The sequence below is a fragment of the Lithobates pipiens genome, unplaced genomic scaffold, assembly GCF_037356315.1.
Source record: "Lithobates pipiens isolate NorthernLeopardFrog02 unplaced genomic scaffold, aLitPip1_a1.2 Scaffold_16, whole genome shotgun sequence".
NCBI lineage: Eukaryota > Metazoa > Chordata > Amphibia > Anura > Ranidae > Lithobates > Lithobates pipiens.
In genome coordinates, this window is record NW_027507748.1 from 566,904,211 (window position 1) to 566,932,164 (window position 27,954).

At 42.0% G+C, this 27,954-nt stretch overlaps 2 protein-coding genes across 5 annotated transcripts in view; one reads left to right on the forward strand and one right to left on the reverse strand.

Moving 5' to 3' along the window:
* The window catches only part of HIGD1C (HIG1 hypoxia inducible domain family member 1C), a 45,012-nt gene extending 28,955 nt beyond the window's left edge, over positions 1–16,057 (forward strand). For all 4 annotated transcript variants that reach the window (XM_077483669.1, XM_077483672.1, XM_077483671.1 and 1 more), the window contains exons 3-4: positions 9,256–9,390; positions 9,932–16,057. In XM_077483669.1, coding sequence (XP_077339795.1) covers positions 9,256–9,390; positions 9,932–9,993 — 197 coding nt within the window. In that variant the 3' untranslated portion in view covers positions 9,994–16,057. The remainder of the gene's footprint in view (positions 1–9,255; positions 9,391–9,931) is intronic.
* An 8,034-nt stretch (positions 16,058–24,091) lies between these two features.
* Positions 24,092–27,954, reverse strand: part of SLC11A2 (solute carrier family 11 member 2) — a 132,456-nt gene continuing 128,593 nt past the window's right edge. Inside the window, exon 17 of the mRNA XM_077483666.1 lies at positions 24,092–25,601. Within this exon, the coding sequence (XP_077339792.1) occupies positions 25,494–25,601 (108 nt within the window). The 3' untranslated portion in view covers positions 24,092–25,493. The remainder of the gene's footprint in view (positions 25,602–27,954) is intronic.

Genomic DNA, 27,954 nt, shown 5'->3' on the forward strand with positions numbered 1-27,954 from the left:
TGCCACTTATCCGTGCCACCCATCCGTGCCATCTTATCTGTGCCCATCTTTGCCCATCAGTGCCGCCTTATCTGTGCCCATCGGTGCCGCCTTATCTGTGCCTATTAGTGCCGCCTTAACTATGCCTATCAGTGCCCACCAGTGCAGCCTATCAGTACCCACCAATGCAGCCCATCAGTGCCCACCAATGCAGCCCATCAGTGCCCACCAGTGCAGCCTATCAGTGCCGCCTTATCAGCGCACTTCAATGAAGGAAAAAAATGACCCGTTTGCAAAATTTTATAACAAACTATTAAAACATGATTTTTTTTTTTTTTGCATCTTTTTTTGTTTGTTTAGCTGTAACTAAATACCACCAAAAGAAAGCTCTATTTGTGGGAAAAAAATGATAAAAATTTCATTTGGGTACAGTGTTGTATGCCCGCGCAATTGTCATTCAAAGTGCATCAGCGCTGAAAGCTGAAAATTGGTCTGGGACTGAGGGGGGTTTAAGTGCCCAGTAAGCAAGTGGTTAATGGAAGAAAGTATTTGTCTTACTTTGAAACTGCAGCTTGACATTGCATGATATTATTAAAGCTGCATTTTAGGTAAAAACCTACAGGTTTAGTCACATCATTTACCTGTAATGAAGTAGTAGAATTTATGATGCAAATGCATAACTTTATCTGCCCCCAAGGGCATAACTTTTACATTTATCAACCTTAAACCTCATTTGCCACATAATTGCCCAATCAAACAGTGCTTGTAAGTTGGGGACATCCTGATCGGAGGTTATTCAACTACATAGCTTGGTGTCATCTGCAGAGACTGAAATGGTACTTTAAATGCCAAATTCCATATAATTTATAAATGGGTTTAAAAGTAAGGGTCCCGACACTTGGGGGGTACACCACTAACAGCCTCAGACCAGCCTTTCTCAACCAGGGTGCCATCTGAGCTCTTCAGTAATGCCTTGGCAAAATGCTAAAAAGTGTACCACCAAAGTCAGGCAGGGGGCTTAGTTAGCTTGATCCAATCCGGTCTTATTTTACAGAGAGCCACAGGTTGCAAAAACAAACCTTCACCTTGTGCTGGGCCACCTGCCTGCATTCTACCAACTGATGACATCATTGGTTGCTAAGGAGCGGGTCAGCTTCTTGTGCAGCTCTCTTGCCAGGTGAGAAGGGGAGGGTGGGTGATGCCCGTGGCTCACTCTTCCTGGAGGTCAGATCGGATTTATCCTCCCTGTGCCAAGCATCCTGGAACCAGAAGCCAGGGGGCATTCACCAGCTTTTCCTCAATCAGCTGGAGGTGGGGAGCTGGATCAGGAATGTGAAAACAGATGTGATGGGGAGCGCTGGATAAACAAATTATTGAATGTATCTACTGGTTAATACTTAATGATCAAATAGTGAATATATATTAATAGAATCATGAATACCAAAATAAACTATTATATAACAGTGACACTTCACAGTGCCACTTGTGTTAGATCCAGTGAAAGACTGTGTACACTTAATTAACCACTTCAATACAGGGCACTTAAACACCTTCCTGCCCAGACCAATTTTGAGCTTTCAGCGCTGTCGCACTTTGAATGACAATTGCGCGGTCATGCTACACTGTACCCAAATGAAATTTTTATCATTTTTTTCCCACAAATAGAGCTTTCTTTTGGTGGTATTTGATCACCTCTACGGTTTTTATTTTTTGCGCTACAAATAAAAAAATACCGAAAATTTTGAAAAAAAAAAGTTTTTTTTTGTTTCAGTTTCAAAACTTTGTAAATAAGTATGTTTTCTCCTTCATTGATGGGCACTGATGGGGCTACACTGATGGGCACTGATAAGGTGGCACTGATGGGCACCAATGAAGTGGCACTGATAGGCGGCACTGATGAGCGACACGGATGGGCGACACGGATGGGCGACACGGATGGGCGACACGGACGGGCGACACGGACGGACACTGATAGGTGGCACAAATTGGCACTGATAGCTGGCACGGATGGGCGGCACGGATGGGCATGGATAGGCGGCACAGGTGGGCATGGATAGGCGGCACAGGTGGGCATGGATAGGCGGCACAGGTGGGCATGGATAGGCGGCACAGGTGGGCACTCAGGCGGCACAGGTGGGCACTCATAGGCGGCACAGGTGGGCACTCATAGGCGGCATCGGTGTTATAGTAATGGATGCCAATCAGTGCCAAACAATAATGCATGCCAATCAGTGATGCCCATTGTGGCCACTGATTGGCATCCATTATGGGCACTGATTGGCACCCATTGTGCTGACTGGCACCCTGGTGGTCTAGGGAGGATTATGGATTTTTATTACCTTTTCCCTGGTGGTCTAGTGGTGTCCCTGGTGGTCCAGTGTGGGCATCCTCGGGGGGGCTGTGCTGATAATCGATCAGCACAGACCCCCCCTGTCAGAGGAGCAGCCGATCGGCTCTCCTCTACTCGCGTCTGACAGACGCGAGTGAGGGAAAGCCGATCACCGGCTCTTCCCATTTACACTGTGATCAGCCGTGATTGGACACGGCTGATCACATGGTAAAGAGTCTCCGTCGGAGACTCTTTACCGAGATCGTAGTTGCCGGGTGTCAGACTGACACCCCGCAACAACGATCGCCGCGATGCGCGCCCCTGGGGGCGCGCAGCGGCTCATTATCCTAATCACGTCATATGACGTCTGGTTAGGCTAATGAAACCACTTTGCCGCCGTCAATTTGTAATAGGGCGAGCGGCAAGTGGTTAATAAACGTGCACAGAGAAATACCTTAATGACAAACAAATGTACAACCATATGTTCACAACATGTGCTGAAAAAAATAACAACAAAAAGTCCAATGTGAGAAACAACAAATATTTCTTCCACTGTATAGATGAGCCACCTTCACTGATGTTGTGCACCCAAAGTGCTCTGTAGGTAGATGTCTATTTACCAGATGGTGTTGACTTCATTAATTAAAAGAAGGTCAAATGTAGCCTTAGCAAGATATTGCTTACTGCAGTTTGATGGAAAAAAACATATAGGAACCTGGACTCGCCTCCAGATGATGTACCAGGAAGTGTATGTAAGAAGGATACAAAAAAAATCTGGAATAGTGTAATCCCATTTATTTTAAAATATAATAAAAGCAAAAGCCAAATGGCTCCTTACATTTAAAAGTGCCTTCTCCCTGCACTGAAGCTGATCAGTGTGTCTGCAGGGTTGAGAAGCTCCGCGCTCAGCGCGAGGACTGGCGTGCGCTCCACCACTCACCGCGGACAACCAGAGGGACTGGAAGTGTAAGAAAAAATCTCGTAACCGGGCACGCCTCAACATACGTTTCCTATCACGTCTTCAGGAGGATCACAAATGTGGCCATCTCCTTTCCTCCTTGCATAGGTGATTGCTATGGTGCTGTGGCTGATCCAGCAGCTGAAGGTGGAGGGGGGCAGTGATGGCAGCCATACAAGTCTTTCATCTTTAGTGGTGCAGTAAGTGGCTGATTCACTGACCCCCCTGCCACTACATATTTCTGAATGACTGACCTGCCACTACACACTTATCACCGACTTTCCTGCCACTACATACTGCTCACTGACTGCCCTGCCACTACATACTACTCACTCACTGTCCTGCCACTACATATTTCTCACTGACTGCCCTGCCACTACACACTGATCACCAATTTTCCTGCCACTAAATACTGATCACCGAATTTCCTGCCACTACATACTGCCCACTGACTGCCCTGCCACTACATACTGCTAACTGACTGCCTTACCACTACATACTGCTCACTGACTGCCCTGCCACTACATACTGCTCACTGACTGCCCTGCCAATACATACTGCTAACTGACTGCCTTGCTACTACATACTACTCACTGACTGCCCTGCCACTACATACTGCTCACTGAATGCCCTGCCAATACATACCGCTCAATGACTGCCCTGCCACTACACACTGATCACCGACTGTCCTGCCACTACATACTCCTCACTAACTGGCCTACCACTACATATTTCCCACTGACCATCTTGCCGCTACATACTGCTTATTGACTGCCCTGCCACTACATACTGCTCACTGACTGCCCTGCCACTACATATTTCTCACTGACTGCCCTGCCACTACACACTGATCACCAACTTTCCTGCCACTACACACTGATCACCGAATTTCCTGCCACTACATACTGCCCACTGACTGCCCTGCCACTACATACTGCTAACTGACTGCCTTGCCACTACATACTGCCCACTGACTGCCCTGCCACTACATACTGCTGACTGACTGCCTTGCCAATACATACTGCTCACTGACTGCCCTGCCACTACATACTGCTCACTGACTGCCCTGCCACTACATACTGCTAACTGACTGCCTTGCTACTACATACTACTCACTGACTGCCCTGCCACTACATACTACTCACTGACTGCCCTGCCACTACATACCGCTCACTGACTGCCCTGCCACTACATACCGCTCACTGACTGCCCTGCCAATACATACCGCTCACCGACTGCCCTGCCACTACATACTGCTCACTGACTGCCCTGTCAATACATACTGCTCACTGACTGCCCTGCCACTAAATACTGCTCACTGACTGCCCTGCCACTACATACTGCTAACTGACTGCCTTGCTACTACATACTACTCACTGACTGCCCTGCCACTACATACTGCTCACTGAATGCCATGCCAATACATACCGCTCACTGACTGCCCTGCCACTACACACTGATCACCGACTGTCCTGCCACTACATACTCCTCACTAACTGGCCTACCACTACATATTTCCCACTGACCATCTTGCCGCTACATACTGCTTATTGACTGCCCTCCCACTACATACTGCTCACTGACTGCCCTGCTACTACATATTTCTCACTGACTGCCCTGCCACTACACACTGATCACCAACTTTCCTGCCACTACACACTGATCACCGAATTTCCTGCCACTACATACTGCCCACTGACTGCCCTGCCACTACATACTGCTAACTGACTGCCTTGCCACTACATACTGCTCACTGACTGCCCTGCCAATACATACTGCTCACTGACTGCCCTGCCACTACATACTGCTCACTGACTGCCCTGCCACTATATACTGCTAACTGACTGCCTTGCTACTACATACTACTCACTGACTGCCCTGCCACTACATACTACTCACTGACTGCCCTGCCACTACATACCGCTCACTGACTGCCCTGTCAATACATACCGCTCACCGACTGCCCTGCCACTACATATTTCCCACTGACCATCTTGCCGCTACATACTGCTTATTGATTGGCATGTTACTACATACTCACTGACCTGCCACTTTATACTGGTTACTGACTGTCATGCTACTACATACTGCTCACTGACTGTCATGCTACTTCATACTGATAACTGAATTCCATGCCACTACATACTGCCCACTGACCACCCTGCCACTACATAATGCTTACTGACTGCCTTGCTACTACATACTGCCCACTGACCGCCCTGCCACTACATAATGCTTATTGGCTGCCTTGCCACTACATACTGCCCACTGAACATTCTTTTTTGCCATCATTGAGTCAACTAATTTTGTTTGAAAGTTATTTTGTCCAGATCTGTAACAAAAGTAACAGCACTCCAAACCAATCAGGCTCTTTGTCTTTCATCCTAATGTAGTAATGGGACATGAAGGGGGTGATGTATAGGACACATTACAGATGGAGGGCATTTTTGAACCTTACCAATGTGGGGATGCTCATTAAAGGAGAAGTATGGCCAAAGCTTTTTTGGCTGTACTTCTACGGATCACAGGAATGCAGTTTGTTCTGCACTCCTGTGACCCATTTTCATTCAACAGCGGGCTAAATTCTGCTGATGTCTGCCACCACATAGCCGGTCCAGGCTCTGGTTCAATTCCAACTTTACCATTGGGATCCACCCACAAAGGCTGAACCAGTAGGTGACTTGGCCTCTTAGTGAGCTGGTGAGGGTCTGAGCCAGCCGCTCCAGTGAACACTGGGGATGGGGGCAGAGCAGAGAGCCAGTGACCAACAGTCGCCACTCTGCTCAGAGCGGAGGGGAGAACTGACCGATCAGCAGTCTTTGATCGCTCACTTCTCAGTGTAGAAAAGGTGGGGGACAAATGCGGGATCAGATTAATGCTTCAATGCTGCATCCACCTAGCTATTTCTTTTTGGGGGGGAGGGGGGGCAAACTTCTCTTTTAAGGTAACGGATTACACAGAGCTGTGGACTATAAGCATAGATATTGTTCACTCCTCATTTGTCATGCAGCATATTACAGAAAGGGCAGGTGAGGACACTGGACTGTGACTAAAATATATTTGACTAAATGCTATCACTGTTGAATGTATTAAAATTTCTTTGCTATCTGTATGAGAACGCCAAGTAAAGAGATGGCTTCAGTCTACTCACCACGTGACATCAAGTTATTATAGGAGCTGTTGGTGACTGCTGAGTGACAGCAGATTACAAAATGCATTGCCAGAAATATTATTAGAATGGACTGAGAGGGCTTAAAGTGGAAGTCCACCCTAAAACTTATATTCTCCCCTGCAATCATTAATGTGAGCTAAGTTCATTCAGCCTTATGTCTCAAAATGAAAAAATCCCAGTTTTTCTACCTTTATTTTGCAGTCTCCAGTGTTGTCACATGACTTCAATTCTACTTCTTTCTGAGACTAAAATCAGCCAGTGGGTGTGGTTACTGAATCACTTCCTGGGAGGGACACTGTTCCTGTGTAGCCAGTGGGCGTATACAGGATGGGAGGAGCTGATCATAGGTTCTGCCCAGTGTTCTCTCATTGTACATCCTAATTCATGAGAGAATGAAGAAATAAAAAGGCCCCATCCACACTCCACACAGGGGGGGGAGGTGCACATTTACAGTATAGCTGTGTACAGGAGAAGGGAGCTGGACATTGAGGGGGAGGGGCGGACTGTTAGTGTAGCTGGACATGCTCTGGGGTCTCAGCTCACAGTCTACAATGATAGTACAGCCAACCACATTAAGGCTCTGTTTCCACTGGTGCGACTTGTCATGTGACTTCGGACAGCCCATTGATTTCAATGGCACTCGTTGCAACTTTGAAAATCAGCGACTTTGAAAAGGTACCGGCAATGCTTTGATGCAACTTTGATCCAGAGAGTGTAAAGTTGGATGAAAGTCACACTCTAAATAGTGCAACTTTGGGGTCGCAATAGTGGAAACGTAGACTAAGGCACCGTTTCCACTAGTATGAATTGTCATGTGACATTGGAAACATAAAGTTCCATGACAAGTCACAGCCCATTGATTTCAATGGTACCCGTTCCCATCTATGCAACTTTGAAAATCAGCAATTATGAAAAGGTACCTGCAATGCTTTGATGCAAATTTTGATGCAACTTTGATCCAGAGAGTATAAAGTTGTATCAAAGCTGCACTCCAAAGCTGTGTGATTTCGAGTGTGACTTTGATCCAACTTTACACTGTGTATCAAAGTAGTGCAGGCACCTTTTCAAAGTCGCATAGATGGGAGCGTTTGCCATTAAAATCAATGGGCTGTGATTTGTCATGCGACTTTGTGTCCAAAGTCTCATGACAAGTCGCACTAGTGGAAACGGAGCCTTAAACTTATTACTCACATGTAGCTCCCTCAGCTGGGCGTGTGCCACACCATACACACAGTGCCATGCAGAAAACCATATGGTTCTACACTGTAGAAAATCTACAGCATGTTGCATTGTGATCTATATTACAGTTTCTAACAAATAGAACATACTTCCGAAGCCTACCCCTCCCCCCTCTCTCTCAGAAGAAACTGCTATCCAAAGGCTGAGTTTACACTGGCCTAAGAGCAGGCATTTGACGGGCGTTAAAAACGCCCCTGAAACACCTATGCACAAGATTCAATAGACAGTACATTGTGCTTTTCACATTACAAAAACATGAATCGAAGCTTTTCAACGCCTCCCATTCAATTCTATGGTAACGCTCTACAAACGCTTGGCAGGCGTTTTCAGCACGGTGTTGGGGCAGATTCAGAGTGTTAAAATCTGTCACTTTCCATTGTGGAGCAGTTTTAACGCTCATGAAATGCTACAAAACCGCGCATAGGGCATTCTAAAGCTCATTGACACCTATACTAACGCTTTACAAACACTATAGGAGCGTTTGTTGAGCGTCAGTAATTTAGCAAGTGTGAACAAGCCCAAAACTAGGCTATGAAGACAAAGGAGATCTGAGAAGGAGGGATGGAGTGGGGCTGGGCAGGTCTAGGTGTGTCTATCTGAAAAGGAGAGGAGGGATGGGGCGGGGCTGGGCAGGTCTAGGCGTGTCTATCTGAAAAGAGGAGGGATGGGGCATGGCTGGGCAGGTCTAGGCGTGTCTATCTGAGGAGCGGAAGGATGGGACGGGGCTGGGCAGGTCTAGGCGTGTCTATCTGAGTGGGAGAGGAGGGATGGGGTCTGGGTGTGGCTATCTGAGAAGGAGAGGAGGGATGGGGGCAGGGCTGGGCAGGTCTAGGCGTGTCTATCTGAGGAGGAGAGGAGGGATGGGGGCGTGTAGAAGAGGACAACGTTTTCAGGAAGTGAGAGGCCTCCATGCAGAATTCAGAAATAAGGAAGTAAGGTTGTCCCTGAAGAACAAGAAGAAGCTGATTGTCTGGCTTTGATTAGACTTTCTAAGCTTGGCAATCAGCTATACAGAAAATAAATAATGTTAAAGATAAAGATGTTTTACATATAAATAATAGAACATTTTTGAGTGGACTTCCACTTTAAGTATTTGAGCCTGAACAGCATGGGCGTGTGACCGCCCCACTTCCAATTTGATTGTTATATTTAAAAAAAAAAGGGGGGTCACTTTAAGAAACATGTATTTAATTCTTAGGCAGGAAGAAACGGGGTCATGTAACATTGGGGAATTTCCCGGAATGTCACATGACCTCCGGGGAAATTCCCAGAGGGTCATATGATCAGCTGGAGTGTTCTAGAAAGGGGGCTCTCTATATAAAGCCCCCTCCCCACAGGAAAATTCCACTGTTGGTCAGAAGTCAACAACAAGTTCCCCACCCCCTAACCCCTTGTTGCAGGAATGTTATGTGGTTGGTCACACTTTAAATTTCAAGGGGGGACTCGTGTTTATTGATATGTGGTATTGTTTTGTACGGATTATTTACAAGTTAAGAATTTTATGTACTAATAAACTACATTTTCACTGAAGCTTGGATTTAAACGTGAAACTGAAAAACATTTTATTTTCACTTGTAGGAGTGGCTGGTTTCTTGGGAGTGGTGGCCTATGGTCTCTACAGGCTGCGTAGCCGCGGGGACCAGAAGATGTCTGTGCATCTCATTCACATGAGAGTTGGCGCACAAGGATTTGTTGTCGGTGCCATGACTTTTGGTAAGTTCTCTCTCCTGTCCAGTGGTCAGCCAACGTTGTGCCCTGATGGGTAATCAGATTGGGAAGATAGCCGTGTTATCTGCCATCTCTGAACTGTTCCCTGTTCTCAATGAATGGCCCTGATAAACCAAGGGTTGGTTATATTAACTGCATTCATTTTTTGTTTTAATTCTTTATTTGGAGAATCAAGTAAAAACCAATAGATACAACAAAGCTATACAGGTTTCACTGAACATGGAAAAATGACATAGCATGTGATAGCATGGTGGTCACAGATCATTAATACAGGACTGAGTAGCGAGATCTCAGGTTTGGCAAGGTTAACAGCTAAAGTGAATAACAAATAGAGTATGTGGGAATCAACAAATGTAGAAAATTGTAGCCGGCGGTATTTGTGCTACTGGACTCCCAATAGAGAGACCTGGAAGTGTCTTTATAAATATAAGGGAAGAACCCATATTGGTTCATAGGAAATAGTGTAAAGCATCAGGATGTGTTATGTATTATTTTTTATCTCATTTTCTTTTCCTTTCTGGTTTAGGTGTATTATATTCCATGTACAAAGAATATATCAGGCCTCGTTTTCATGGTCCCGATGACTGAGAAGTCCTGTAGACACAACACAACTTCCGTCCATAAACCCGTCTGGCTCCCACCTAATAAAACCCACACAATACTATTAGCAGCATGTTTTAGTTTAGAATCCTGTACTCCTCCCATATTTGTTAATACTAGGATTGTGGTGTAACAGAGTGTTTTATTACAGTATCTCACTGTCACCAAACTTTGTAAAACACTATTATAAAGTAGATTTCTATATGATCAGTCAACTCACACAAGACTGAATTTTCTGTACACACGCCTAACAGAAATCGTTGCCAAACATGACCATATTGTTGAATTTAATGCAACATTTCACATTACCTGTTAATTATTTACCCAGTTATTCTAATGTGTTAGTATTTGCAGGTCAACACCAATGGTAGGATAGATGCTGGCGTTCCATGATCAAATTATTCAGGTGATCCTGGTGTTGTATTACCATTTTTATTGTTGTTGCCTTTTTGAATGGAAAACCCCTCAAAATAGAGCTGCACGATTTATTATTAAGAATTGCTATCACATTTTTTTTTCCCCTTGCGATCTTGACAAAGTATTTCCTGATTCTTTCTATGCAGAGAATTCTCTCTGCTCTGCTGAAGCAGACAGCCATCAAAAGAGAGGAAAAAAAATAAAGTTCAGTCTGCCAAGAATCACAACATTCTTTAGCAGTGGAACTTAAGTATAAACATTGTAACAATTTGTCCTTTAGATCAAAGGAATACACTTTGGTGTGAAAATGAGGGACAGTTTAACCACTTAAACACTAAACCTTTTGTTGCAATATTTTATGTCACACTGTATTTTTGCAGCAGTCGTTCAAATGCAAAAACTAACCAGTAAAGTTAGCCCAATTTTTTTGTATAATCTGAAAGATTTTTCACCATGAGAATCGTGATCTTTTTATTCTAAGCAAAAAAAAATTGCGATTCTCATTTTGGCCAGAATCGTGCAGCTCTACTTCAAACTAAGCGAAATTTTGCTAAAGCACTGTCTGCCTGCTTGTCCGATTGAACCTGTAGGTGCTGCGAATTGTCAGTATTTACTGCATTATAATTTGTGTAGCCTAGTAGCAAATGTCAGAGATGCTCATGGTAGCTAATGAGATTCCTGATCTAATTTTACCAGCAAAAATTTGAAAATTAAAGAAAAATCCTGAATTTGTTTTACTCTAGGAAACCTATTTTGTTATGACATGAACAAATTAAATAAAGCTAGTTTATTAAAGTTTGAATCAAATTGGTTTTCCTGGACCAGGTAGCCGATGCTGCCAACATTTAATCATAAGCATGTATCTTTTGTTTAAGATAATAGTATAAGAGACTAGTAGCATATGCAAGGTGAAGGCCTGGTGTGGGGTCTGTACTCAGGTTGGGTCATAAGTGCATAGTAAGGCCGCGTACACACGGGCGGATTGTCTGTCCAACTTAGTCCGCTGAACCGTGTTTCAGCGGACAATCCGCTCGTGTGTGGGCTTCAGTGGACTTTTTCAGCGGACTTTTTCAGCGGACTGTCTGACGAACAAAGTCTTACGGAATTTCCGTAATTTTGTCCGTTCAAACTTGGTTTTGTCCGTCCAAACTTGGTTTCAGCGAACAGTCCGCTCGTGTGTAGGCAAGTTGGACGGACTAAGTATGGCGCATGCTCAGAAAGGATTTACACGGCCGAAGGTTGCATTGCAGTGTATTGGACGTCGTTTTTCTAGTCCCATCGTACGTGCTGTACACGTCATCACGCACGCTTTCAGCGGACTGTCTGGTCATCGTGTGTGGTCAAGTCCGTTCATTCAAATTTTGAACGGACTGTCTGTCGGATTGTCTGACGAACTTAGTTGGGCAGACAATCCACCCGTGTGTACGCGGCCTAAAACTAAGGCGGTTTGTAATATACAAGCAGTGTCAGTGCTCAACACAACAGTGGAAACCAAGTCAAGGTCAGGCAATAATGATAACAAGTCCATAAGAGACACAACACTGGATCGATGAACAGTAGAGGATGTGGGACGAGACAAGGACAAACACGGGCTCCAGCATCTCCTTGCCAAGATTTGGGAAATTGTGATTACGAGAAAACAATACTTTATTACAAATCGCCTACATATAAACACATCAGGGTCATCAAACTGGTGAACAAACTTGGCAGCGCCGCCACCCTTGCTCCCGGCAGCTGACAGGAAGTAGTGACAGGTGCTGTAAACAACAGGTGAGTGGGCCATAGCCTGTTCTGTCAGCTGATGGGCTGACGGAGGCGGGGGCTCGGAAACGCGTTTTGGCCTGCCTACCTGTCATACACAGCACCTGTCACTACCTCCTGTCAGCTGCCGGGAGTGAGCGGGGACACCCTACGAGCTCATTCATCACCCTTTTGATGCCCTGCAGCTGTTGTCGGCTTTGCTAGTCTAAAGAGAGCTGTCATTGCATACCGCCCGGCCACTGGAGCATTACACGGGTTACCCCACATGTAAGTGATATGTAATAAAGTATTGTTTTCTCGTATCCAAACTGATATGGCATCATAGGTGCGTAATGACCAGCCTGACAGCCACCCCCCCACAACACAGGCACCTTTGACTTATAGGCTACCCCCCTCTTGTGCACAAGTGTCTAAGGTATGCCACCACTGTGCAGTCTATGCTTTGAATCAGTATACCTCATAGGAGGCACCCAGATGTAAAGCGGAGCTCCACCCAAAAGGGGAAGCTCCGCTTATTTGCTCCCCTACCACATTTGGCACCTTTCGGGGGGGGGGGGGGTTACCTGATTTTGTCAGGTACCTCCTCCCACTTCCGGGTGACTTCTCTGCGGCAAACTCATCCAGAAGTTCCACCCTCCTTCCCCCATCCACAAAGCGTAGCACGCATGCACAGTAGGTGAAGCCGCAAGGCTTAACTGCCGGATTCCCTTAACTGAGATGGCGGCGGCAGCACCCGAGAGACAATTGGAAAATCGGCTCGGGTGAAGACGACCGCTGGATTCGTGGACAGGTAAGTGTCCTAATATTAAAAGTCAGCAGTTACAGTATTTGTAACTGCTAAATTTAAATTTTTTCCTAAGGAGTCTGGAGCTCCTCTTTAACATGAGTACTTTCTGTGCTTTACAAAACTAAAAAAAACACAGTTTCTATGTTTCTTTCATAAAAAAAAGGCAATTTTGTGTACTTTTCTACCAGCACTGTTACTAAGGCTACATTCACACTACCCCCATGTGTTTGGTGTATTTTTAAACGCAGGAGAAATGATCAGGGAAGTATAAAAACGTTATGCCTACCAAATCAAGTTCTGCTGCGTTTAGATGTTCTTATGTGTACATGTGTTTAGTCAAGTTGAGAGTATCTAATCTGTGCCTGGACAGCTAGAATTCAAATTTTACTAAAGGCAGCTAAACAAAATTCACTTAAACACGCAATGGGCGTTATTTACTAAAGGTAACTACACTTTGCACTTGGAATTGCAGTCGCTCTAAAGCTAAGGGGTAGATCTGAAATGAGGGGAAGCTCTGCTGATTTTATCATCCAATCATGTGTAAGCTAAAATGCTGTTTTTTATTTTCCTTGCATGGCCCCCTCGGATCTAAAGCGACTTTACTTCCAAGTGCACTTTCAAGTGTAATTGCAGTGCAAAGTGTATTTTTCTTTAGTAAATATCAATGAGAATTATACAATTTCAACTTGCATGCATTCATATGTGTTTAGAAAGACATGTATATCATTGCTAGTGTGAATGAGGCCTAATAGGTGTTCTTTTTTTTTCTGCTTCTGTCATGTTATCGTCATGTATTGTACATGGGCTGTGTTTTAATAGGAAATGTTAGAAAAACCTTTTTATATTTTCTTAGAAAATGTTACTTATAGATAATATAATTAGTATTGTAAACAAGTGCCAGTGAGCTGCAGCAGCTATATTGTTACTGATAGCTGAATTTAATAAAAGTCGCATACTGTATACAATACACGCTAGTTATTGTAGATGTGTAAAATGGTGTTTATTTGTCGGGAACTTGCACCGTTTTCGTGTGTTGACCACCATTCATATCCTCCAAAGTGCTTGTATTGTACAGTGTCAAATCTACGTGTCAGTATAATAGAATAATACAATCAAGTATATGTAACCAAAACTTTTTAATTGAGTTTGGATAGAATAGGGGATGGTTACAACCCCTGCCAGATTATTTTTGCTGTCTGTGTATCACATCACATGCACTGTTTTCTTTTGTTGACCTCCATCCATATCCTCCAAACATGCTTGTATTGTACAGCGACAAATCTATGTGTTAGTATTATAGAATAACACATTTAAATCTATGTAACCAAAACTCTTTATTTGGGTTCGGATAGAGTAGGGAATGGTTGCAACCCCTGATTATGTTTTGCTGTCTGTGTACCATTGGGGAGATTTGCTTTCACTTCCAATCCCATCCCGTTGGGGAAAATTGCTTTCACTTTCTGTCCCATTGTTTTGGGGAGATTTGTTTCCACTTCCTGTCCCAGAGACGCAACAGGAAGTGAGTGAAAATCTCCTTGTAGTTTTATATTCACAGAAATCTGTGAACGAGTGACGTGGCCAGGTGGGTGGAGTGTGATAGAGAGCTGGGAATGAAGATCGCCGGCCTCCTGTCACATCGGGGAGCCAGGGAGGTTCAGGGGCTGGTGGATTTGTAACATGTTACACCCTGAATATGGGTGTAACATGTTTCAAAAGGTGAAGGCGGGAACCAGCGCGATTCCTGTGCCGACTCCTGCATCGCACCTGAATCCCCGACAGTTCACACTGACATCTGTGAACCGGTGCAGGTGTTAATGACACCCACAGATCGGGTCACGGATTGCAGTGCGAACTGTGAAATGGTGCAGGAATCTGATCGCACAGGTGGGAACACCCATGCAATCCGATTCCAGTGTGGACCATTTTGGTGCAAATGCGGTACGATTTAAAACAGTTGTTTTTATGGCTGAATTTGCATCGCACAGATATCGCATGTGATCTGCACAGCAATGCAGTGCGAATTACATGTGATATCTGTGATCGCACAAGTGTGAACCCAGCCTGAAAGGAACAATTCATGCACTGGGGAAGATTTACTAAAACTGGTGCAGCTGTGCATAGTAATCAATCTTCTAACTTTTTGACCCCTTTCACACTGGGGGCGTTTTACAGGCGCTATAGCGTTAAAAATAGCACCTGCAAACCGCCCTAAAACGGCTGCTCCATTCACTCCAGTGTGAAAGCCTGAGGGATTTCACACTGGAGCGATGCGCTAGTAGGGCATCAGAAAATGTCCTGCCAGCAGCTTCTTTGGAGTGGTGAAGGAGCGGTGAGCTCGCTGCTCCTCCCCATTGAAATCAATGGGGCAGCGCTGCTATACTGCCTGCAAAACGCTGCTGTAGCGACGTTTTGCGAGCGGATTTAACTCATTTTCGGACGCTAGCGGCCGACTAGCGCCGCTAAAACTACGGTAAAGCGTAAAAAATAAAAAATAAAATAAAACCTGGAAGTAGATTGGTTTCTATGCAGAGCTTCACCAGATTCTGTGTGCACCAGTTTTAGTAAATCTCCCACTGTGTAAATCTCAGAAGAAGTATTGTGATCTGCAAAAAAAAGTTACTGTGGGTGAGTCCCTAACTGTAAAATAATTGTCATTGAAGAAGATGGGATTTGTCTGTAGATGTAAAGATGGTCAAGTGCCTTCTACTGCAGGATATTGGTTAGAGTAGTGGATCTCAACCCTGTCCTCAACAGGCCATGTTCTTTTTTTTATTTCTCTTAGATAAAATAGCTGTCACAGGTGCTTTAAATCAAAGAAAACCTGCAGACATGGCCTGTTGGGGGTACTTGAGGACAGGGTTGAGAACCATTGGGTTAGATTGGAGCACACCGTTCATATATTTTCAGTAATCTTGACAACAGCCTCTGCTAACTCTATATACTACTATGTGAGAGCAGATAGTGAGTGCATTCTGTGAGCCTGTCCAGTGCTGCTTTATATAAGATACGCTGAATAATAAATGAGATTTTAACCCATGTTCTGCATATTGTTCTTTGTATATTTTCTCGAATAAAAACACAAACCAATATCTTCCTTGGGGTCACTTTTATTGAAAAACATTCAACCAGACCTTCTGTACACAAAAGTTCCTTTCATTTGTATAAGGCACATTGATAACCCATGGGGTAGTAATATTCAGACAGAAGAGGAATTTACAATATGTTACAAAACACTGTGAGATCACAAAGAAAAAATACAATAAATTAACATCAGTTGATAGAAACCTAGTACAGTATGTCTGGATGGAAAGACATTTTCTGGAAAAAGGAGCCTGGAATATCAAGAATTACGTGGTATCACTGTGACCACATACTAGTACTTCATTGTATTTATGATCAGAACAGGTATGTATTGTACCAACATTTCTTTATTAAGGACATTATGCAGGGACTATAACAGTTCAAATATTGGAAATATTACAGCACCACTAATACTAGAACCAAGATCTGCACCGACAACTTAAGCCCCATACACACTATCAGATTTTCTGCTGATTTTTGTCTTCAGATTTACCAAAACCATATAATATGAGCTCAAACCTTAAGATATTCAATTTGTATGCAATCAGGCAGGCCCTTGCAATACATGGTTTTGGTAAATCTGAAGACAAAAATCAGCAGAAAATCTGATAGTGTGTATGGGGCTTTTGAGATTGAAGAGTACCTGTCAATTACACACAACCAATCTAATAGTCACCCTGTTCCAGAGGAATTAGTAACACCAGTGCGGCATCCATCACACCCATCCCCATCCTGCACTGATCTCACTGGGTTCTATGGAATAAGAAAGCTGTGTTCCTGTGAATGCAAATCTTAACTCCATAACAGATACTCTTAAAATATATATTTTAATATGATAAGTAATGGTAGATAAAACAGGTTCTTACTTTGACTCTGGATAATTAAGTATGGACACAAACTCTTAAGGGGGTATTTCTAAAAAAAAAACGCAGAGCTCTTCATCCAGCAAAACTGCCGGGACATTAGTTCTTTGTGAATAGGGCAAAATTCACAGAGTCCTGACCTCAACCCGATAGAACACCTTTAGGGTGAATTAGAGCGGAGACTGCGAGCCAGGCCTTCTCGTTCACATCAGTGCCTGACCTCACAAATGGGCTTCTGGAAGAATGGTCAAATATTCCCATAGACACACTCATAAACCTTGTGGACAGCCTTCCCAGAAGAGTTGAAGGTGTTATAGCTGCAAAGGATGGGACAACTTAATATTGAACCCTACGGACTAAGACATGATTAAAGTTCATGTGCTTGTAAAGGATATATATATATATATATATATATATATATATATATATATAAAATGTCACATTTTCACTGATTTAAACAATATAGACAATTATTGCATTAGAATTCTCTTCAGATTCTGAAGTATATGATCAGCTCATTTCACACAGACTGCAATGTCAGCCCACATGGACACTATAAAAGCAGGCATAAAGAAAAAGGTGAGTGTGTAAACACTGATCTGGTGTAATAAACCTGACACCTTGAAATAAATGACCTCCTAAATAATAGACAATTTGTACAGACATTAAAATGTACCCACTTCGTTAACAGACATTTACTGATTGCTTAAGGCATTAGTTGGCCATATTATTTTTTTTTATATATATAACGTAGATAATATTAAACATGACTGATAAAGTATCAATTCTAAAGAGTTAAAGAGGGTCTTAGCCTAAAACATTTCTACTAGTACTGGTAAGATGTACCCATTGCCTTTAAAATGTTTGTAAAGGCAAAGCCCTGAAAATGAATAGTCCGATCAGTTATTTTGTATATATTTACGATCCATGTTTTGGAAGTATAAAAAAAACTTCCTTTTAGATACCTTTTCAATGTTGTTACAGTGGTCACATGATCGCTGTTCTGCATCAGGACAGGCCAGGGGGCGTGACTGTTTTGGAAGAGCGAGCGCCGCTTCTGGAAGTGACGTATGCCAACAAGGCTAAGTGTTTCCATTGAAATGGAACTGAAGCCACATACGTCACTTCCTCTGTGCAGTTAACAGCAAGGCTGGAGACTTAAACCAACCAAGAGAGGAGGGATGGACGGGGGGCATGGCTCCAAATTGACCACGGAAGATGCAGGCAAGCTGTGCACTTGCATGGCCTGCCTGTATCTCAGAACAGGATGGCTGGGCATGCAAACTGACCACAGCTATGCTTCCTTTCTTAGCGTGGTCGGTTTCAACCAGGAGGGAGGTGAATTGGCAGACTAAGCCAGGTATTGATAGAAAAATCTGTAAAAATGGATGTTGGATAAAAAAAATGAAGTTTACATATTTAAAGAGATAGATTATTAAAATTAACATTTTTGAGTTTACTTTAACTGTAGCAGCAGAAACATGTACAGTTTGATTAGGTCAGATCCCCCACTAGGATGACCTCTTGGGGATGGTCGTTAGATGGAAGGTCCCTGACAGCCAGCGATGAGATGGAGCGACAAGCGGGAGTCTGAAGGAAGATCTGTTACTATTCAACAGAAGTCAGGTTTGACCAGGTTCACACTGATGAGATATACGCTCTGACTTTGGGAGCTCACGTCGTATGACGTGTACAAATCAATGGTTCCCTATGACAGCCGTCTTAACCACTTAACGACGCATACTGTATATATATATATATATATATATATACGTCAGCACTTTAAAGACTGATATCTCGTTAACGGCAGCAGATGCTGCCACAACCGAGGTATCCATCTTTTCAGTGGGCAGTTCTGTTTACGATAATGGTGGTCTATGTGGTGGATATGCAGCGAAATTACCATTATAGGTGGCGGGAGAGGGGCAACCCCCTCCTTCCGCCACTCTCCCATGCCCTCCGCCGCTACCGCCGGCTCCGTGATCCGGTCCTTTTCCTTCCGTGGTATGGATACGAGTGAGGGGAAGATGGCCACCACCCATCTCCATACCATAGGACAGGAGCGACATCAAAACGTCACTTCCGCCCATACGTCCTAAAGGGACATTTTTTTGTTGTCATTTTTTCAAATGACAATTTTTTTTTTTTTTTTATTGCATTTAAGTCCAAATATGAGATCTGAGGACTTTTTGACCCCAGATCTCATATTTAAGAGGACCTGTCATGCTTTTTTCTATTACAAGGGATGTTTACATTCCTTGTAATATGAATAAAAGTGACCCAATTTTTTTAAAAAAAAACTGTTTTAAAATCAATAAAAGAAAGTAAAATAAATAAGATTTTTTTTTTTAAAGTGCCACGTCCCGACGAGCTCATGCGCAAAAGCGAATGCATACGTGAGCAGCACCCGCATATGGAAACGGTGTTCAAACCACATATGTTAGGTATCGCAGTGATCGGTAGAGCGAGAGCAATAATTCTAGCCCTAGATCTCCTCTGTAACTCAAAACATGCAACCTGTAGAATATTTTAAACGTCGCCTATGGAGATTTTTAAGGGTAAAAGTTTGACGCCATTCCACGAGAGGGCGCAATTTTGAAGCGTGAGATGTTGGGTATCCATTTACTCGGCGTAACATTATCTTTCACTATATAAAAAAAAATAATTAGGCTAACATTACTGATGTCTTATTTTTTTAATTCTAAAAATTTAATTTTTTTCCAAAAAAAGGGCAATTGTAAGACTGCTGCACAAATACGGTCTTGCAAGTATTGCAATGACCGCCATTTTATTCTCTAGAGTGTTAGGAAAAACATGTATAATGTTTGGGGGTTCTAAGTAATTTTCTAGCAAAAAAAATTGTTTTTAACTTGTAATCAGAGTCTGAAAAACAGGCTCGGTCCTTAAATGGTTAACTGGTCCGATAAAATTCCAACTTTGAAAAAGGTTCCTGCACTACTTTGGTCCTACTTCAGACCAATCAATATCACTGAAGTCGGATCAAAGTCGGATCCTCGTCCTAACCATCCGACTTGGTGATTACAGCAGCAGGAAAAGGAATTGATGTCACACTGGAATTGTTTTGATTGATCAACGGACAAGTTGGAGCAAAGTCGTATCCTATTCATTCAAGTCATATGGAAGTAGGACTGATGTAGGACATTCGTGTCCTACCAGTGTAAACCGGGCCTTATGGGTGTTCCACTGGGAGTTGATGCTGGGTGCCCCTTACCAATATAACAAACAATACCCTAGGTAAATAAAATCTTTAAATAACACTATCGCTTTAATTGTTCCTTTCCACCACAATATACAATATAATACACATCATTCTGCACAGGTGCATTTAACTGCCTTCCTTGTGTTTTTGCTAAAGTTCAGCTTTTTGTGCCAAAAATGGGGATATTTTATTTTGTCTGAACAGAAATACATAGTCCAGTCTACCGTTTTTTTATCCCATTTTTATTTCTAAAGGTAATTTATCATTATTTAGCATAAAAACATTTTCATAATATACAGTGGGGGAATTTATAAATGGTGACGTAGACGCCCTTTAGAATTTTGTCACAGCACTGAAAGTGTTGGTGCTTGCCCCCATTCATGAACCTGTTGGGCAAATGTTATCTAAAGTCTATAGGCACATTCAAGCTGATAACACATTGTTTTTTTTTAAATGCAATGTTATTTGATCAGCAGCAAAGTAACTAGAGAGAAAACAATATACAGCCATACCCCACTTTTAAGTACACAATGGGGTTTATGTACTAAAGCTGGAAAGTGCAAAATCAGGCTCACATCTATAGAAATCAATGAGCTTCTAACCCCAACTTGTTCAATTAAGCTTTGGTAATAAAACCTGGAAGCTGATTGGTTTCTATGCAGAAGTGAGCCTGATTTTGCACTTTCCAGCTTTAGTAAATAAAGCCCAGTGTGTACTTAAAAGTGTATGCCTGTAGAAAGTTTGTAAAAGGTCTCAAAAAGAAATTATATTGTTGAAATTTAGCCTTCGGATTTGGGTACCTAAAGCTTAAATCGTAACTCCACTTTTGTTGAAAAAAAAAACATTCCCCTCTGGGTGATCTATGTATAGGTGCAAGGATTTTAATAAACTTTCTTGCAGATTCCTACCTTTTGTTATTCTGAAGAAATCACTGTTTATTCCTCTGTGCCGAGTGGGTCTAATGGGAGTGGTTTTCAAATTATCTATCAGCTGTGCAGCTGGAAAGCACTAATGAGGAAAGCTTCAAGGTCTGCATCCCTTTAGACGTATTCCTATAGAGTATCTCACCAAAAATGACATTTTTGTTGCAGGGGGTGCCTGAAATCCGACTTGTATCTTGGACAGACTTCTGGGAAAATTGGTGAGCCAATCACACAAGCAGGAAATTATGTTTCTGGGGGGTGGTCAGTACACATTCTGTGTACAGAACAACTTTAGGTAACCATATTGCAATGCATTTAAAGAAAATGACAGTGGCTGCAGATTGAAAAGCAAAGGTAATTTTTAATAACATTCAATTACAATATGGCTTGTGTTGCAATTATACACGCTATATTCTTTTTTCTTTATTTGCTATTTTTTTTCCCAAGGAAAGTGGAGTTACCCTTTAAATAAAAGGAAGCTTCTGTAGTATTACCTTGTAAATATAACCCAAATAATACTTTTTATTTTTCATATGCACTGTCTAGTGGTGTTAATGTACTAGAATCCTATTGCAGCTCTCCATCTGTAGAGAGGAATAAAGACCATTTCTATGGCCATGACTCATTAAACAGCAAGAGCACTTTAGGCATGTTAAAATAGCATGTTAATGTTTACTGAGACACTATTTTAGCATGCCTTAAATTGTTACTAAACCCAGGACCCTGCATTCACTATATCTGGTCTCCCACAGTACACAGAAATGCAATCGTTTTAGTAAATATAAACTGCTAAATACCATTTTTCATCAACAGTATACATCAGTCTTGTGACTTCTATCAGTGTATGGCCGAGAACTGATTAATGCTTTTATGGGGCATTTTTCATTCTCCTCTGACTGTCCTATGAGGCTGCATGACCCCTGACTTTGTCTGGGCAGTGCTGATTGGCCCTGCGCTGATCACATGCACCCCCCCTCCCCCCAAAAAAACTCTAGAAATACACACCAAACTGAGCATGTGCAGAGTGACTCCTAGGGCTCTGTACTATCAGGAGATGAATTGGGGACTATGGAAGAGGGGGGTGATCAGAGAAGACAGGATCAAACAGCCTTTTTACACAATGCAGAGGATTAACCCCTTATATTCCACAGTGAGTATAACAAGCATGCTTTAATGCACGACCAGACTGATTTTTCTGTTGTGTGTTTAGTAACACTTTAAGTACATGTTGTGTTGGGGCCCATGTTTCCTAGTTTTTTTAAATACATTTTACTGAAATGCAATGGACCAGCAAGGAATTATCTGAATACTTCCCGTCTGTGCACCAGATCTTTATGAACAGTACAGACCAAAACAATCAATGCTGATTCCCCTCAATAGCTCTTCTCCAGTATAGAGTGGAAAAGAATAAGTCCAAACATATTTTTATAGTAATCCATCACATTTGATACAACATCAACATTGATGTATTTTAACAATTTTACAATTTAACATTTATAACAAAAAAGGAACATTTTAATCCACGTACTAAAAGAAAACAGAAGACCAAAGACACTTGCGCGGTTTCAGACATGTTGAAGCTTTACAAGCATAAGTTCACCCAAGGCTAATTTTTAGCACTAGCAAAATGAAGGCAATCACACTTATGCAGTCACATTATTTTGGATTTCAAAATGCATATTTTCATATTGCATGGATGCCTTGTTCATGCATTTTAAAGTGCGCCCATTAATTTCTAATGGGCCCTCAATGCACGCATCCAGGAATGCATAGGACCCTAGAAGCAGTCAACCCAAACAAGAAGTTAGCAAAACACTGTATTTCTGGTAGATCAACTGGTATTTTTCTGTGGGGAAATGTAAGAGATGCTCTGAATTTATTTTTATTTTTTTGTTCCCCAGACATACACTTTAGCTTTTAAGATAACAGTAACCAGACTCCGCTCTTCTTTGGATAAGGTAACCAAATTATTTTCTTAACCACTTCATCTCTAAAGCTGGCCATACATGCATGAAGGAAACAAAAATAATATATAGAGCGTGGACTGATCGCCCATTATGGATATTGTATTCTGACAGCTCGCCCTGTCAGCTGTCAAAATACCCAAACAGTGATTGCATGGGATGTAGCTGCTGTTCAGCCATCAATTATCCCCCAGCTCCTTCAATTTTTCAATCAAAGGATGTCAGGCGGGACGTGGTGACAGGGCTACTCACGGAGTGAATTTCCTCCGGCTCATCAGGAATTGGTTAAAATTTGTACAGTATATGGCCAGCTTAACTAAAACCTTTATAGCAAGACCAAATTTTACAGTTGGGGCATGTCAAAGTTTAACTCTCTAAATATTTTAAAAACCTATACAATTTTCACATCACAGCAGCGTGGAAATTGTTGGAGGCTTGGCAAAAGCCTTAAAGACCGTTCTTGTTAAAAATATACTACCGATCCATGGTCACTTTAATGAGAACCATGGACAAAATATAACTAATTTTTTTTCTGCACAATTTTTCATGTCACACACCCTTCATTTCTGGCAAGGGAGAGTATTATTGAGTATTTTTACTGTTACAAAGTAAACTTTCCCTTGGCTAATTTGGCTAGTTATGATAAGGAACTACACAAATAAGTTCCTGATTGTTTCTCCCTATTAACTTTAGGGCACACATATTTTTTCCATCACAAACATACATTCAATAAAGGTAGGCAGTGTATAATGTGCATACATATATATATATATATATATATATATATATATATATATATATATATATATATATATATATATACACAGTTCCCATTGTTGACCAATGTCCAAAGCCAAAAGGGCCTTCAGTGGGCATGTAAGCATCAGAAACTGGACCAGCAATGGAAAAAGGTGGCGCGGTCTGATGCATTCAAGAATAGTTTTAGGAACACAACAAGGTGTTGACTTGCCCTCCAAATTTTCCAGATCTTAATCAAATCAAGCATCTGTGGGATGTGCTGAAAAAACAAGTCCAGTCCACAGAGGCCCCCACCTTGCAATTTGCAGATGCAACCAAAGTCTAGTGGAGTCCATGCCTCGATGGGTTATGGAGGGGGGTCAGAATGTTATGGCCGATGGGTATATATACTAAAAGAAAGAAACAATCAGCCCAAATCCTCATGTTTCACATAAAGTGGTGACTGTACTGGAATAAAATTCCCTAAAAACACTTGAAAAATCAACAAAAGGCACTAACATATACAGCAGGGTATAGTGCCATTGATGACATTTTAGCAATATGACACATATCACTTCTTATGAATGGAGCTAGCAGCATTATTTTAAAAGTCATACAGCCCACAATAAAGCTCATAAAATTGGCAATTAAAAGTATTCCAAAATATGCATTATGCAATAATACAGCTGAAAAATTACAAGAATTATTTTCTTCTAATAAATATAAATTACCCTATAGATTAACACCTTTACCTCTGGATATGTTGCGGACATAAACCAGTAGTATGTGAAATTATAAAAAAACAAATACATATCAGTCTTTTCCATAAGACTCATGACATCAAAATCAAATTCAGCAATATTTTTGATCCTTATAATCCTTATAATAGGCACCAATAAAATAATATTGAGGGTTTCAGGTTCAGCAGCAGATTTTTTTTTTCTTTTTAACAAATTCTCACCACTGATTGGACATACAGTATATGAACACAGGTTTGCTGAGCCAGTTTTAAATAACTCATTTAGTATTTCTTAAGCAAATCATCCCCCAAAATGCTATGTCGTGTTTAAGGCATCAATAACCTGGATTAAAATTATATCTGATTTCACTGTGTCCATATAATGTTATAAGATAATGGTTAATCCCACATCCTGGAATATAGTATAACTTTAGGTAAAAAAAATGTGTCTTTGGAAGTATGGAAAATTGTGAGAAAACTGAAACAGAACTTTGTAAAGTCTATAAAAAGAGCAAAATTCACATATGTGGAAAATATTTGATTTGAATATGAAATCATGAATGACTGAGGATGACACCGTAGATTGCTGATCCATAGAACATCCAACTGCTTTAAGGAATCAGGATGAATTTTTTTTCCTTGTCAAGGATCATGCTTTATAGGGCTATTTTTTCACCTTCTTCTGGATCAGCTATGGGTTTAAAGTTCTGCGTATGCACGTTTTGATTTTTTGAGTAGTTAATCGTCTATTGGTTAAAATCCATAGACTTTTTTCAAATGTTAAATTTCAACATTTCAATGGCCTTTTTCCAAATTGACTATGTAAATATAAGGGTACGGTAAGCGAGTATAACATATTACATAGTAATGTTTACCATTTTTTTGCTCTACTTCACCTGCTACAAAGCTTGCAAAGTTCATTTGGTACTCGGTACTAAAAGCATGGCACCTCTAAACTCCTGAGTACTTCTAGATGTGGTGTCTAGAAGGGATAATCAATGTTGTGCCATGTGACCCAAACATAATCGGGAAGATGAGATGCCTTCTTTCTCCATATTGTGTAAGAGGAAAAGCTCTGGATTGTTGATCAGCCCAAGGTTATACTGCAACAGAGCAAGAAGAGAGTAATGTCAGGAAGCAGTCAACTGCAAACCAGATTTTACCAAACAGTTGCCATATATGCCCAAAATATAAACCTAAAAGCTGTAAGATCCTGTAAGCCCTTGTACACACGGTCGGAGAATCCGTCGGAATGTGTCCTATTGGACCGTGTTGTCGGATAATCCGACTGTATGTGGTATGCATCTGACTGATTCCGTCGGAATATCCGTCGGACCCAATTTTCCAACTTGTTGGAAATATTTTCCGACCAACTGCTTCGATCAGACAAACTCCGATCATGTGTAGAGAATTTTGATCAGACCAAGTGCCACGCATGCTCAGATCAAAGTCCTACATCAAAGCTATTGGCTACTAGCCTGAACGTAGTCCCATCGTAATGAAATTACGTCATCACGTTCTGAATGATCGGATTTTTCGACAACTTAGTCCGACCGTGTGTATGCAACAGTTTCGGACAAGATCCGACGGACAAAATCCGACGGATTTGGTTGTCGAAATCTCCGACCGTGTGTACAGGGGCTAAGGATATTCTTATTGGACAGAGAGAGGGCAGTGGGCAGAGCTTTGCTACGAATCAGGAAAAGTCAGATCTTTTAGCCAAAATAAAACAAAATTAGAGAGGAGCACAGAAGAAGCATTTTTTGGAAATGAAAGTAATAAAAACCATCTTGTAGTGGACTATAACTGGCCAAATGTTACAATCTGATCATACAATTCATTATATTTCTAACCAGTCAGGTAGGTCCTTAAACTAGATCATGGGTCTTCAAGCTACGGCCCTCCAGTTGTTCAGGAACTACAATTCCCATCATGCCTAGTGATTGTCAGAGTTTTAAAATGCCTCATGGGATGTGTAGTTTCGCAAAACAGCTGTAGGGCCGTAGTTTGAGGATCCCTGCACTAGATAATTGTGGGTACATTTAAAGCAGACTGTATAGAATGTATTGCTAGCTTTAGGTGGGTCTTTTATAAGTTTAAAATGAAGTACAGATTCACTTTGACATGAAAATATGTGACAATGGCATGGAAGATTTATGTGGGAACAATCATGGTAATCATTAGGCTGATCAGTTTCACTGACATTTAAAATAAGTAGGATACAAAATCTATGTGGGAAGAAGAAAATTATTTAGTCAATAACTAAACCATCAATTTATCTGTTTCACAAAATAGTTACATTCAAGGCATACCATGAATGATAACTGGCACAGTTGCTTGTGCTCTCAACCAAATTGTAGAGCTTTCAAATGGCTAATGTCAGAACTGATCGCATGTGCAGCACGATGACAACTGCAGATCAAAGAGAGGCTAAGATGGCAGCTTCCTTGGCTGTAACGCTACTTTCACACCGGGGCGTTGCGGGCACTGGCGGTAAAGCGCTGATATATTAAGCGGCGCTTTACCGTTGTTTTAACCCTTTCACTAGCAGCCGAAAAAGGGTTAAAACCGACCGCAAAGTGCCGCTTTGCAGGCACGTTTGCAGCGCTGCCCCATTGTTTTCTATGGGAAGGGGCGCTTTAGGAGCGGTAAATACCCCGCTCCAAAGATGGGGCTTGCAGGGCTTTTTTGGCCATCCTGCAAGTGCACCGCTCGGGCTTTCACACTGGAGAGACAGCAGCGGCTGTTTCAGGGAGCTTTGCAGGCTCTATTTTTAGCGCTGTAGCGCCTGCAAAGCGCCCCAGTGTGAAAGGGGCCTAAAGGATAGGAGGGTTTAGTTCTGTTTTAAGCCTGTAGTGTTTCTAATTGCCATTCTAAGCATTTGGCAGCTTTTCCCTGGAAACATTGTTCCTAATTTTTGCAAATGAAGAACTGTACTTTAAGAGCTGGTTCACACCAGAACGCGGTATGGAAAAAAGCATGTTCAATGAACTGCTAAAAACACACTGCCTTTGCTTTTGATCCACTGCAGATGCATATGTAATGTTAACGACACCCAAACGCAGTTTGTTTATGTGCAGAAAATTGCATGGTAGCGCAGTGCTGCATGATTTAGGGCGAATCGCTTTTTAAAAGTAGTGTAGGCACTACTATCTCTGTGTTCCTGTGCCATTTCAGCCCATTCAGATGAACGGACAGGACAAGCAGGAATCACATAGGGATGAGTGCAGCGCTTCTGTGCAATCCTGGTATGAACTGGCCCTAATATATATATTTTTTGCATGTTAGATTAAACTCAGGTTTACTAAAAAAAAAAGAGAATTTCAAACACAGGAGTATTCATATTCCCCTTTTCTAAAGATTTAACAGTGGGCATATAAGACTATATGGTTCTCGAGATGGGCAACCCAGCTGGAAAATGAAATGTAGTCTAAATATCGAAAACAATGAATATGG